Source organism: Protopterus annectens, chromosome 5.part0 (genome assembly GCF_019279795.1).
Source record: "Protopterus annectens isolate FY-2018-M chromosome 5.part0, PAN1.0, whole genome shotgun sequence".
NCBI lineage: Eukaryota > Metazoa > Chordata > Ceratodontiformes > Protopteridae > Protopterus > Protopterus annectens.
In genome coordinates, this window is record NC_056735.1 from 96022726 (window position 1) to 96035749 (window position 13024).

Consider the following 13024-nt stretch of genomic DNA (forward strand, 5'->3'; position numbering starts at 1 on the left):
TGCTGCGTGGGTCTGCCTGCTTGACAGTTTTATTCTCAAAGGTGACAGACTTTTGTAGAAGAATAACTGCAACATCTGCACAGTTTTATGCATTTGTTATAATTCTGGTGCACGTTTTACTATAAATAGAGTTACATTTTGTACAGTACTTCATTAATTTCTTTTTAGAAATAAACACACGTGTTTTAGTTCAGTTCAGCTTCTCCACAGTGACAAATTTACAAGGTTATTTTATCTCAGACTTAGATATAATAAGTCAGGAGGTACATGGCAGCAGATGATTTTATGTTTTCTCACATCAACATTTAGTCAACAGCCATCAACTTAATGGTCACTGACAAAGCCACCAGTATTTAAAAAAAATGCTTTATCTCTAATCCCCCCCTTATCAATAATTTATTTAATACTTTCCTTCAGTTGATTACAATATAGCTGAGCATCTTAATATCAAAATCTAGTCTTCCCCGTAATTTTCCAAACCACCCATCAATTTCCAGTCAGCATACCTCACCTACCTTTCGGATGTTCCTGGGGTCAGTACCACTGCCCAACCTTACTTAGAGATATAAGATGACTTGTTAGTCTGCTCTTCCAGAAGGCATTATGATCCAAAGTACCTTCACTTGGTAATGATTTCTTCTCCTAAAAATGCTCTATATAGGCCAGATACAGTGCATACAGACACAGGATGCAGCTGTTCACTTGTAACAGTGCAGGCATTTTGGGGTCTAAACCTTTGGATTAATCCTGATTTATCTGTTGTTTATTTTTGCACTCAGACAAACACACACTCACACACACACACACACACACACACACACACACACACACACACACACACAATGGGCTAATGATAACCCGTCTAGTACAAGTGTCCCTATTTTTTCCTTGATTCTTACATCTTGTGCCTACTACTCCCTATTTGACTCTTCTGTGGTTTGCCATTACATCACTTTGCTAAGTTTGCTTAATGTGGGATATGCTTATTTAAAAAATTCTTCCTACTTGCTTTTGACCACATTATGTTATGTCATTTATTCCTCACAAAGTACTGCGTGGAGAAAACTGTACCCAAAGTATATTTGGGAGGATACTGGCACCATGCTGAAACAGCAGTTATGTCCTACCCTCAAGTCTGAGCGGACTGCTGACAGCCTAGCAGGGCTTTATGTGGTACAGCTTGTACACATGGGCATTTGTAGCCGTTTTCCATCCTTTGCAGTGCTTCCCATGGTAGCTGTGGAGCGCCTAACCTTGATACTATGTTACTGCCTGTTATTTAATGTACACTTTCTGTATCATTATCCCTTAGTGTAACATTGTAAAAACAAAACCTTTTACTTTGTTTTTTAAATAGCTGCGCATTACTTGTTTTCACATTTCCTGACATGCACAATCACTAGACTCCTAGCTGTGTGTTGTGGTTAGGGGATTGGTATAATGGTTAAGGTGTTTACCTCACATTTGCAAAGTACAAGGTTTGACTCTCACCTTTGAAAGGTAAATTGGCTAGGCTTAAAAGGGCCCACAAGGGCAGCTAGGCTAGTACTGACCTATGAACCTATAAGTGGGCATATATAAAAGCCTTTCTAGCCCATGGGCATTGATAAATGTGAAAACTGAGGCATGAATTGCTAGGCTTAAAAAGGGTCTAGGGCCCTTAGCCTGGTAACCTCCTGTGACCCATGAATCTTATTATGCATGGCTTAAAAAGGGTCTAGGGCCCTTAGCCTGGTAACCTCCTGTGATCCCATGAATCTTATTATGCATACATGTGTTGATACTACTCTGGAACACTCTATACGTCATGTAACTTGTACATCTAAATGTATGTTTGTATCTTTTACATGTTGAAACTATTCTGTAATACTTTATAAATTGTGCAACTGGGTACTATAATTTACTTGTCTATTTTACATTACTGTGGAGCACCCCCCCCCCCGGGGAACCCCATAAAAATGGGCAGTACTACCCGACAGATTATCGAGTTTAACAAATCGTAATAAATAATGAGAATGGCGAATGGCGACACACTACCTCATGTACATGAAGCTACATAAAGCCAAGCTTAGAAACTCTCATGCGCAGACAGTAACAGAGGGGGAACACCCAGACAACTCCCATGCTCCCAGCAGAGGCTGCTGATGTGGTTGCTTCAAGGACACAATCAGGTGGCAGCAAAAGCTCGTACATGAGCAGCAACTGTCAAAAGTACTGGACGTCCCTCCGGAAGGGCCTGCTTTATGGGAAGAGATGTGGATCAGCAGTGAGTCTAAATACAAGACAGAAGTTGTCAGAAAATACCTAAGTTCTGTTAGATTGGGAACTTGGAAGGACTAGAGAGAGAGAGAGCTGAGAGAGGCACAACTGTTGAACACCACTTTAAATGTCTTGAGGCAGGTAGTCATGGAAAAATCTAAATGGGACAAAGGGTCACCATAAAGAGAACAAACTGCTGAAGGAGGGCTAGTGATAAGAGTATTACAGCTACTGTTATCCCAAAAGGCCCACCATCAGCTAGTGATAAAAGGATTACAGTTACTGGTATTGCCAAAGGCCCACCATCAGCCACTTCTGCCTATGACATGTTAGTACTTTTTCAGGCCATTTCAGCATTTAGACTACAATAAAATGAGGATTATGCAAAATGTGTACTCATCAAGCAATGCAGAAATGAGGATTATGCAAAATGTGTACTCAAGCAATGCAAAAATGAGGATTATGCAAAATGTGTACTCATTAAGCAATGCAAAAATGAGGATTATGTAAAATGTGTACTCAAGCAATGCAGAAATGAGGATTATGTAAAATGTGTACTCATCAAGCAATGCAGAAATGAGGATTATGTAAAATGTGTACTCATCAAGCAATGCAAAAATGAGGATTATGAAAAATGTGTACTCATCAAGCAATGCAGAAATGAGGATTATGCAAAATGTGTACTCAAGCAATGCAGAAATGAGGATTATGCAAAATGTGTACTCAAGCAATGCAAAAATGAGGATTATACAAAATGTGTACTCATCAAGCAATGCAAAAATGAGGATTATGCAAAATGTGTACTCAAGCAATGCAGAAATGAGGATTATGTAAAATGTGTACTCATCAAGGAATGCAGAAATGAGGATTATGCAAAATGTGTACTCAAGCAATGCAAAAATGAGGATTATGCAAAATGTGTACTCATCAAGCAATGCAAAAATGAGGATTATGCAAAATGTATACTCATCAAGCAATGCAAAAATGAGGATTATGTAAAATGTGTACTCATCAAGCAATGCAAAAATGAGGATTATGTAAAATGTGTACTCATCAAGCAATGCAAAAAATGAGGATTATGTAAAATGTGTACTCATCAAGCAATGCAAAAATGAGGATTATGTAAAATGTGTACTCATCAAGCAATGCAAAAATGAGGATTATGTAAAATGTATACTCATCAAGCAATGCAAAAATGAGGATTATGTAACATGTGTACTCAAGCAATGCAGAAATGATGATTATGCAAAATGTGTACTCATCAAGCAATGCAAAAATGAGGATTATGTAAAATGTGTACTCAAGCAATGCAAAAATGAGGATTATGCAAAATGTGTACTCAAGCAATGAAAAAATGAGGATTATTCAAAATGTGTACTCAAGCAATGCAAAAATGAGGATTATGCAAAATGTATATTCAAGCAATGCAAAAATGAGGATTATGCAAAATGTGTACTCAAGCAATGCAAAAATGAGGATTATGCAAAATGTGTACTCATCAAGCAATGCAAAAATGAGGATTATGCAAAATGTGTTCTCAAGCAATGCAAAAATGAGGATTATGCAAATTGTGTACTCAAGCAATGCAAAAATGAGGATTATGCAAAATGTGTACTCAAGCAATGCAAAAATGAGGATTATGTAAAATGTGTACTCAAGCAATGCAAAAATGTGGATTATGTAAAATGTGTACTCATCAAGCAATGCAAAAATGTGGATTATGCAAAATGTGTACTCAAGCAATGCAAAAATGAGCATTATGCAAAATGTGTACTCAAGCGATGCAGAAATGAGGATTATGCAAAATGTGTACTCGTCAAGCAATGCAAAAATGAGGATTATGCAAAATGTGTACTCAAGCAATGCAAAAATGAGGATTATGCAAAATGTGTACTCATCAAGCAATGCAAAAATGAGGATTATGCAAAATGTGTTCTCAAGCAATGCAAAAATGAGGATTATGCAAAATGTGTACTCAAGCAATGCAAAAATGAGGATTATGCAAAATGTGTACTCAAGCAATGCAAAAATGAGGATTATGTAAAATGTGTACTCAAGCAATGCAAAAATGAGGATTATGTAAAATGTGTACTCATCAAGCAATGCAAAAATGTGGATTATGCAAAATGTGTACTCAAGCAATGCAAAAATGAGGATTATGCAAAATGTGTACTCAAGCAATGCAGAAATGAGGATTATGCAAAATGTGTACTCATCAAGCAATGCAAAAATGAGGATTATGCAAAATGTGTACTCATCAAGCAATGCAAAAATGTGGATTATGCAAAATGTGAACTCAAGCAATGCAAAAATGAGGATTATGCAAAATGTGTACTCATCAAGCAATGCAGAAATGAGGATTATGCAAAATGTGTACTCAAGCAATGCAAAAATGAGGATTATGTAAAATGTGTACTCAAGCAATGCAAAAATGAGGATTATGCAAAATGTGTACTCAAGCAATGCAAAAATGAGGATTATGCAAAATGTGTACTCAAGCAATGCAAAAATGAGGATTATGCAACATGTGTACTCATCAAGCAATGCAAAAATGAGGATTATGCAAAATGTGTACTCAAGCAATGCAAAAATGAGGATTATGCAAAATGTGTACTCAAGCAATGCAAAAATGAGGATTATACAACATGTGTACTCATCAAGCAATGCAAAAATGAGGATTATGCAAAATGTGTACTCATCAAGCAATGCAGAAAACATGAGAGGGTACTGCAAGATACACAGTGTTAAAAGGATGGAAATGCAAGAGATAAAGCTTAGGCTGCCTTGGAACCAATTTCAAAAGGTAGCCATGAGTACTGTGATGGCTGATATAACTCCAGCTGAGGTGTATTTGGCACATATCTTGATAGTGGCAGACTATGCTAGGAGACACCTGAAATGCTAGAGGTACCCGAGACACAGTCTCTTCCTCTACTGAGGCAGAAAAAGTAACACGTTTCTCTTAGAAATTTCCTGCATGATGGGTTTTCTCAAGAATGCTGATGGAGAGAAATGCTAACTTTATGTCAGACTTGCTAACATGCCTGCGGAAGCACTATGTGGTAATGCAGCTAAATTACACCTCCCCCACACACAACATTACCAGACTTTTTGACCATACAGGGACCTTAACCAACGAAGATAACTCAAAAATGGTTTGATGGATAGGTTTTGCCATGCTTACGAACATATGTAGACCAGTTTTAAAAGGAAAGGGACAAGTACCTATTCCACTTCATTTCTGCATACAAAGTGGTGTCCCTAGAATCTACTGTTTGTTTGTCATTACAGGTGCTTGACAGTCACAGGGCAAAGAGTTAGCATACCTAATGTATGATGACTGGGATGGTGAAGGACAGCACTGTGTGGAATATGTGCTAAATTTTAGGGTTACATTTAGGGGGATCATGGCGTTGGCAAAGGAGAACAAACAAAACAACAGTAAAAGTTGTGACATGATCAAACAGTGACAGCCTGAGATTATACATTCAGACAAAAGATAATGGTGTTTATCCCTTTTTTTAGAACAAGTGACACTAATTATGCAGTAGAGCTGCCAGGCAGGACACAGAAACAATCCTGACAATGTTACTGGGATAAAGACCTACCATAACAAAGAGACACTAGTATTTTGTATATGAAGTGTTATCAATGCAAGGAAAGTAAGATATGGTGGTAGAGTTCTTCAGTGAGGTTCAAACCCGATCCCTCAGGGAATGACGTAGCACTATCCCCTACATAAGCTGAAAAAAATCTGAGCTGATTGTGCATCCACAATAGCAGCATAATGACCATTAGCACCAAGATGGACATTGATTATTCAGTATGCTTAGCTACCAGTACTACCATGAAAATAACTACAGAATATGAATGGTCATCAGCTCAGTTATGGACAGTGTTATCGAATGTGCTTAGTTATCAGGATGACCATGGAAATGGCTGCCAAAAACAAGTGGTCCCTTATGGACAGAGGTAGCTTATAAATGCCTGGCCCTCAATGTCCTATTTGGATAGAGGACATCATCCTTCCTGCGGGAAAACTTTGCTAGGCTTGGAAAGGGGCCCCCTCAGGCTGTCAGCCTTGTAGCAATCTACGAATCTGTGAATTTATGAACACCAGTTGGATGCTCCTAGAGGGGCTCAGCTGTACACCTCAGCAGGGAGTTACCTAGCATGAAGGAAGCTGCAGTCAACTGCTGCTGTGCTGCAATCTAATGGATGAAAAATGCACTATTACAAGAAACAAACATGTAATCAATGTTTCTATTCCAACAATCTATTTACGCAAATGAATGGGAGCTGCTCAGTAACCGATCCTAAAGACGACCTGAACTTCTGAAAAAAAGTGATCTTGCTCCCAAAACCTTACCCTCATCATTAGCTGACCTTCTGACACAAATGTCATACTGGAACACAGAAGTGTAATGTTGGACATATCATTTCCAACAAAGTGAAGGCTGAATTCCATGCAGTCAGAAACAAACAAACACGAGCATTGTTCTAATATCGTCTAAATGTCACACAATAACAGCCGAAAATCATTTAATAATCCCTCCTGTCACTTCTGTTCACTCTCAGACTTCAAGAGAGGAACACTTACTGTAAACCTTAATTTCTGCTGTTAGTGATATTAATATCTCCCCCTCAAAATCAGAAATGTTAATGGACAACTAGTGCCGAACGGCAGAGGGCATACCGCTTACTTTTCAAAAAGTCAGGCATGTGACTTAGGATCTTAGATTTCTATATGGCAGGTTCCAACAACCAAGCTACTTGTCTCATCTTCTCCTATGTATTTTCATATAAGTTTCAGTTCATTACTCACCTGAACAGTCAGATACAGCACTCCTAAGGGGACGATGACCATAAGAAATAATGGTGTGGCAGCACAGATTACCAGAACCGTTCCAATAACATCGAACATACAGTTAATCCAGGTTCTCAGGTAGTAATGGAAGCGCTCATCAATAACGTAAACATCCTGCAAAAGACAGATGTGTGGGCCATAGGTTGATCATCACCAAAACATGTGCAGAATGTTGCAAAGACGTAGGTTTGTTTTCATAATAGAAAAAATACATCACGTTTCTTGAAACAAAATTCAAAACATTCTGAATTTAATACTATTTATTTACTTTTCTAAAGTGACAGGTTTAAGTGCAACATATTAGAAGTCAACACTCGAATGTACAATTTGTAGATTGAATCATTAATTCATTAATTAACTGTTTGTTGACCATGTAGGTGGACTGATTCAAGGACCCTTTTCGGCCATGACCAAAGTATTAAATGTATACCGGAATAACACAGCTAGTTTACGATTCAATGGATATACAGTATGAAGACAGCTGTCAAGCAGTCAACTTCATAAAATGGAAATAGAAATTAGTAAAACCTATCAGTCACTATAAGAAATACTAGACAGCATTGTTAGAAGGTGATCAGACAGGAGTCACACTATCTGCTAAGTATTGTATTACATATTTACAAGCAAAGTTTAACCCCAGTGTCTAACATTTAACATTTGTTACAATTCAGACTGGCATAAATGTGGTTTTAGCTGAGAAAGATAGTTAAGCTTTGTTGCTAAAACATGAGTAGTTTCATTTAAGTGCTTTAAGAGTCTATTCCCGAATTCTGTACATTTTAACACATAAATGCAAAAAGGTTATGTCCTTCAGTCCAAGCCCCATTCAACCTGTAGAGTCCCTAGTCTAAAGATAAAAAAGAAAAAAATAAGCGAGCACAGTAATCTAATTCCAACCTCACCAAGAGTGCTGAGATAAAAATGAAAAACGGAAAAACTAGTAGACTTAAAATGTCTTTGATGAGCACAGTCACAATTTCCAAAAATCATGAGACCCAGGTAGTGTTCCAAAGCAACAAAACTTTATTCCTCACAGACAAGTGATCCTCAGCAACAAAAAATCAGAAATACTTTACAATGTTCAACATATCGGCTTTTATACGCTTAGAAGTAGGTGTGGAAAATATATGTACTGTTTAATTTTAAATCAGCTTATTGCAGGCAAACAATATAAACAGGGTCGTAAAAGTGCATTTAAGTGCAAGTACCCATCTCAGCACACTACTACTGATTAGATCAAACTAAATCCTAGTTAAGGAAAACATTACCAATCTATTTGCATCGCACATTCCAAAACGGCAAGAACTAAAACCATATACATTAAGTAGATAAGTAAAAATAACTAATTAGACTGATACAAAAAAAAATAAACAAAACACATAGCTGTCTAACCATAAACATTATCTAATTAGAACACTATAAATTTAAATATATATCTGTGTAATAATATCTGATAAACATCCATCCATGTGTATTAGTGTGCATAAAAACTAAGTTATTTGCAGCTCAGAAAAAAATGCCAGTGCTTTGCAACTGGAAAAAAAATGTCATGACAGTTTTCATGTTTACAGCCCTAAAAATGTTTATACAATGAAAACCAGTAGAAAAAAACACACAAAAATACAGAAAATAGTGGATGGAGTAAACTAGTTATGTATAAAAGTGAGCAGGTGTGTCCATGAGTTTCTACTGGTTTTCATGTTTTATGTTTTATGTTTATGGTTATATAGCTATGTGTGTTTTTTGTTGTATCTATCTAGTTAGCTCTTTTTACTGATCTACCTATATATATGATTTTAGTTTGTCACAGGCCTCATGAAGGCTTTATTCCATTTGTTAGTCGAAAGCAATTTTAGTTATAAGTCAATCTTTTTATATGCATGTTATGCTTTTCTTAATACCTGATTTTGGAATGTGGGTTGCAAATAGCTAGGCAGTGCTTTCCTAGAATTTAGTTTGATCTAATCAGTAGCAGTGTGTTGAGGTGGGTACTTGCTATTCTTAAATGCACTTTTACAACCCTGTCTACATTGTTTGCCTGGAATAGCCTGGTTTAAAATTAAACAGTACATATATTTTTCACCCTTACTTCTAAGTGCATAAAAGCTGATATGTTGAACATTGTATAGTATTTCTGATTTTTTGTTACTGAGAATCACTTGTCTGTGATGAATAAAGGCTTGTTGCTTTGCAGCACTACCTGGTTTCATGATTTCTGTTAATTATTCTGACTGAGCTCATCAACGAAATTTTAGGTCTACTAGTTTTTCTGGTTTTTTACAGAGTAAAGACAAATCACTTTCTGACAAACTTTCCACATTTAAAGTAATGAGATGCGATCTTTCATTTTAACCTGAAATTCAACCATTGCATCACCAGTACCGTACTTGGTCATAAACAAAAACTAGGTATATTCTAGCAAATGTTTATAAAGCCATATATGCATATTTGCATGGGTGAGGGCTTTCTTCTTCTACTGTCTAAGTATTCTTATCAACCTGAGTACCATTTTAACTATCAAGTTACAACAAGCATATCAAAGAGCTGTTATTAAAGTCGACCCTGTCCACTCTTCCAAAGACCACCACTGTCTCTCTCTTATGGCCAAGCATCTGGTCCAAACCTTAAAGTCGGACACTTCCAGTAACATGAAATGGCTCACAACATACTCCATTACCTCAACTACTGCCCACTGCTAAAGCCCTAGTCCTATTTGATTTACAGATATGCAGCAAATTCATTAGGTTTGGGTCTTGGATTGCTCCGTAGGCCAGGCACAAGCCTCCACTAAGAAGTCTATATAATAAGGAGTATAGTGACAGGGACTCTAGTCAGTCTGTGTAAAGCACATGCTGGAGCCCCTTGATCTTCTTTGTTAGAAACCTCTGAGGTCTCTGTAATTACTGCAGGTACTTAGTACAGTACATGTCAAATGGGGCGTTATACTCAATTATGGGCTGGATAAGTACCGAATATAGGGGTAAAAACTTATTTTTGCTCTCGAGGTGATGCCTTTACTAATCAAGTGTGCTACGTAAAAGGTTTTCCTTATTACAGTAGACACATGGTGGTCGAAGTTAAGGTCTCAGTCAACTTGTGATCCCAGGTCCCTTACCACTTCACAGGTACTTAGGGTTTTGTTGTTGATTTGATACCGTGAGGGGACATTGTTTGTGCTGAAGGGGATGATGATGATGCACTTCTCTGAATTCAGTTTGAGACCATGACTAATACACCAGTTGTTGGTCTTCGTGAGACACTCCTGGAATATACTGACATCATTTGGGGATTCAGTGATTACACCTAGATTGCAGTCATCCACAAACTTGGTCAGCCACAACTCGTTTTGACCTGAACTTCTGAGAAGTATATAGCAAACAGTAGGGGCCCAGAACTAACCCCTGTGGCACCTGACTGGGAACAGGTCTGCTGGTTGATATGGAGTCACCTATTTTGATAATGTGTGTCCGGCTTGTGAGGCAGTTGACAACCCATCTTACAACAAAGGGGTTTACATTCAGTTTGCTAAGTTTATTGGTAATGCTTGAATGCTGGATTGTATCGAAAGGCTTTGCCAGGTCAAGGTATGCTGTGTCCACAGATTCGCCCTCGTCAATGGCCTTGGCCATACTGTCAAAAAATCCACCAGATATAACAGGCAGGATTTGCCCTTCATGAAGCCAAACTGGATGTAGCATCAAAAGTCATAGCAGGTGGCTTCTAGTGGCTAAACTTAGGGTCTTGACCAGTAGAACCGAGAGTCATGCTTCAGTTGTTGTTTCCATTGCAGGACCTGTGATCATAACACACATCTACAGTGCATATAATGATACGCATGCTGATGGTGCTATAGCTGCCACTGACTGGGGGTATGACAAAGGAGATACTCCCTTCTCTGATGTCAAGGAAATAGGCAAATGAATGTTTCAGCATCCTTGACCACATAGGAGCAGACTTCATGTAATGTAAATGAAAGAGTCAGGCTATGCAGCTCTTTTCACTGGTGGGAGCTATGCAGCATCACAATATGTGATGGTATATAAGGGTTCAGTAGCCATGCCATGATGCTACGATTGGTGCAACTTCCAACCTAGGCACCACTGTGGCTCTGTGCAGTAACATAATTAATGCTTCCAAAACCCCTCTCTCTCTATTGCTTGAACTTCCCCCTTGCTTCATCATCATCCTTTTCCACCCTGAATTATAACCTTCTGCTTGTGTTATGTATATGAGCCTTAACTATGTAGCTCTAACATATCTCTACACCATAGATGGTGCAGTGGTAGTGTTGTCATCTCACAGCAAGAGGTTCTCCAGTTTGATTCTCAGCTGGAGTGCCTTCTGTGCAGAGTCTGCATGTTCTCCCTGTGTTCATGTGGGTCTCCTCTGTGTGCTCTGGTTTCCTCCCATATCACAAAAACATATGGCTAGAGCATTTCTCCCCGGGCCTCCACTGAAAATTGGCTTTGTTCCAAGTTGGTAAACAAATGTTAAATAAATAAAAAAATTAAAAAATATTGCTCTATTGGAAGGATCAGCTTATTCCACTTAACTCTTGCCCTCTTTCTCTGCCAAATAAATTCCTTTAATTCTTTATTGATTACTGTCCACAACTTCACCTCAGGTTGATAAAAGTATGCTGAGCCATATGCAAGAATAAAGAGACTAAGACATTTTCACTGCTTGTATCTTTCTATCCATATCCATAAATAAGAGTTTTCAGTTTCTCAATTTTTGTATTATATTTTCTTTAGTCTCTTTCCACATATCCTTACCTCCTATAACAGAAGCCTTTTTTAATCCATACAAGTAAATTCTTCATCTTATCATGTCCCTACAAATATGGGTATTGCTGAACCAATTCATGTGTGGGTGACTTTGTTTTATCTTCATTAATTTTATATTCTGAAAAGACTTGAAACTGTCTCAAAATGTTCCACAACAGAGAGATGTCCTTTTCTGGATTTATCAGGTACAACATGATATCATATGCAAATAATTTGTCTATTTATCTTGATGTGACCAGTCCACATTTTTTCTCCCCTAATGTCTGACCTCTGATTCACAAGACACTTCGCAATCCAAACATTTATGAATTTGCAGGTGATGTTGGGGAAGTTCATACTCTTGCAGGTGAACAGAAGAGGAATGCAAATACTCTGAGGGGTACTATGGACTGCAGAATGTAATTTTCACTGTGTAAAAGGCTTACACATTTGGGCATCACATGTATGAAAACTACCCAGAATTATAAGACTCAGGAGTGATTTATAAACAGTGACAGCATTCCATTTTTTTAACAGGCACATCTATATTCTCAAATTACTGAAGCTGAGTTTTGTTTACAATTTGCACACTTCAGTGTTATGCGATATGTTGCTACAATGTGATGTCTAAAATGCAGTATTAATAAGCGTCACTGCTTCCACTCTGAAGAAGCAGGAATCGTTACCCTCTACTCTAGTCGTTTGTCTCACTGACAACAAAAGGAAGAGAGGAAGGCACTAACAGTTGAAAGAAATACTGTAACATTTTTGACCTAATGTACTGCAGCTGGGTGGTGGAGAAGCCAAGGCCTCTGTTGTGGATTAAGGCTGACATAGACATAGTGAAATATTCTTAGATTACAGGAGCATTTAGTACACGGGGCTACTGCTCCGACATGTTAATGAACTGCTCCCTGTCGTCAAGAGTACAGTATTTCTACCCTCATTTGCCTACTGTGCAACTGCGAGCAAGTCACTTAGTGAGACTGTGTGACCCTGGGGCCACCCCTGGAAAGGGGCAGTTTCTCCAGTGGGCTTTCCAGGTTAAAAAAAAAATTAAAATAAAATAAATAAACAAATAAAAAAACTACTTGGCTGCATACAAAATAATTACTGTTCAGCATTATAGTAA

The 13024-nt window shown here is 37.9% G+C and overlaps 1 protein-coding gene across 1 annotated transcript in view; it reads right to left on the minus strand.

Moving 5' to 3' along the window:
- Window positions 1-13024, minus strand: part of LOC122802503 (multidrug resistance-associated protein 1-like) — a 1262326-nt gene that overhangs the window by 271076 nt on the left and 978226 nt on the right. Inside the window, exon 20 of the mRNA XM_044072155.1 lies at window positions 7085-7240. Within this exon, the coding sequence (XP_043928090.1) occupies window positions 7085-7240 (156 nt within the window). The remainder of the gene's footprint in view (window positions 1-7084; window positions 7241-13024) is intronic.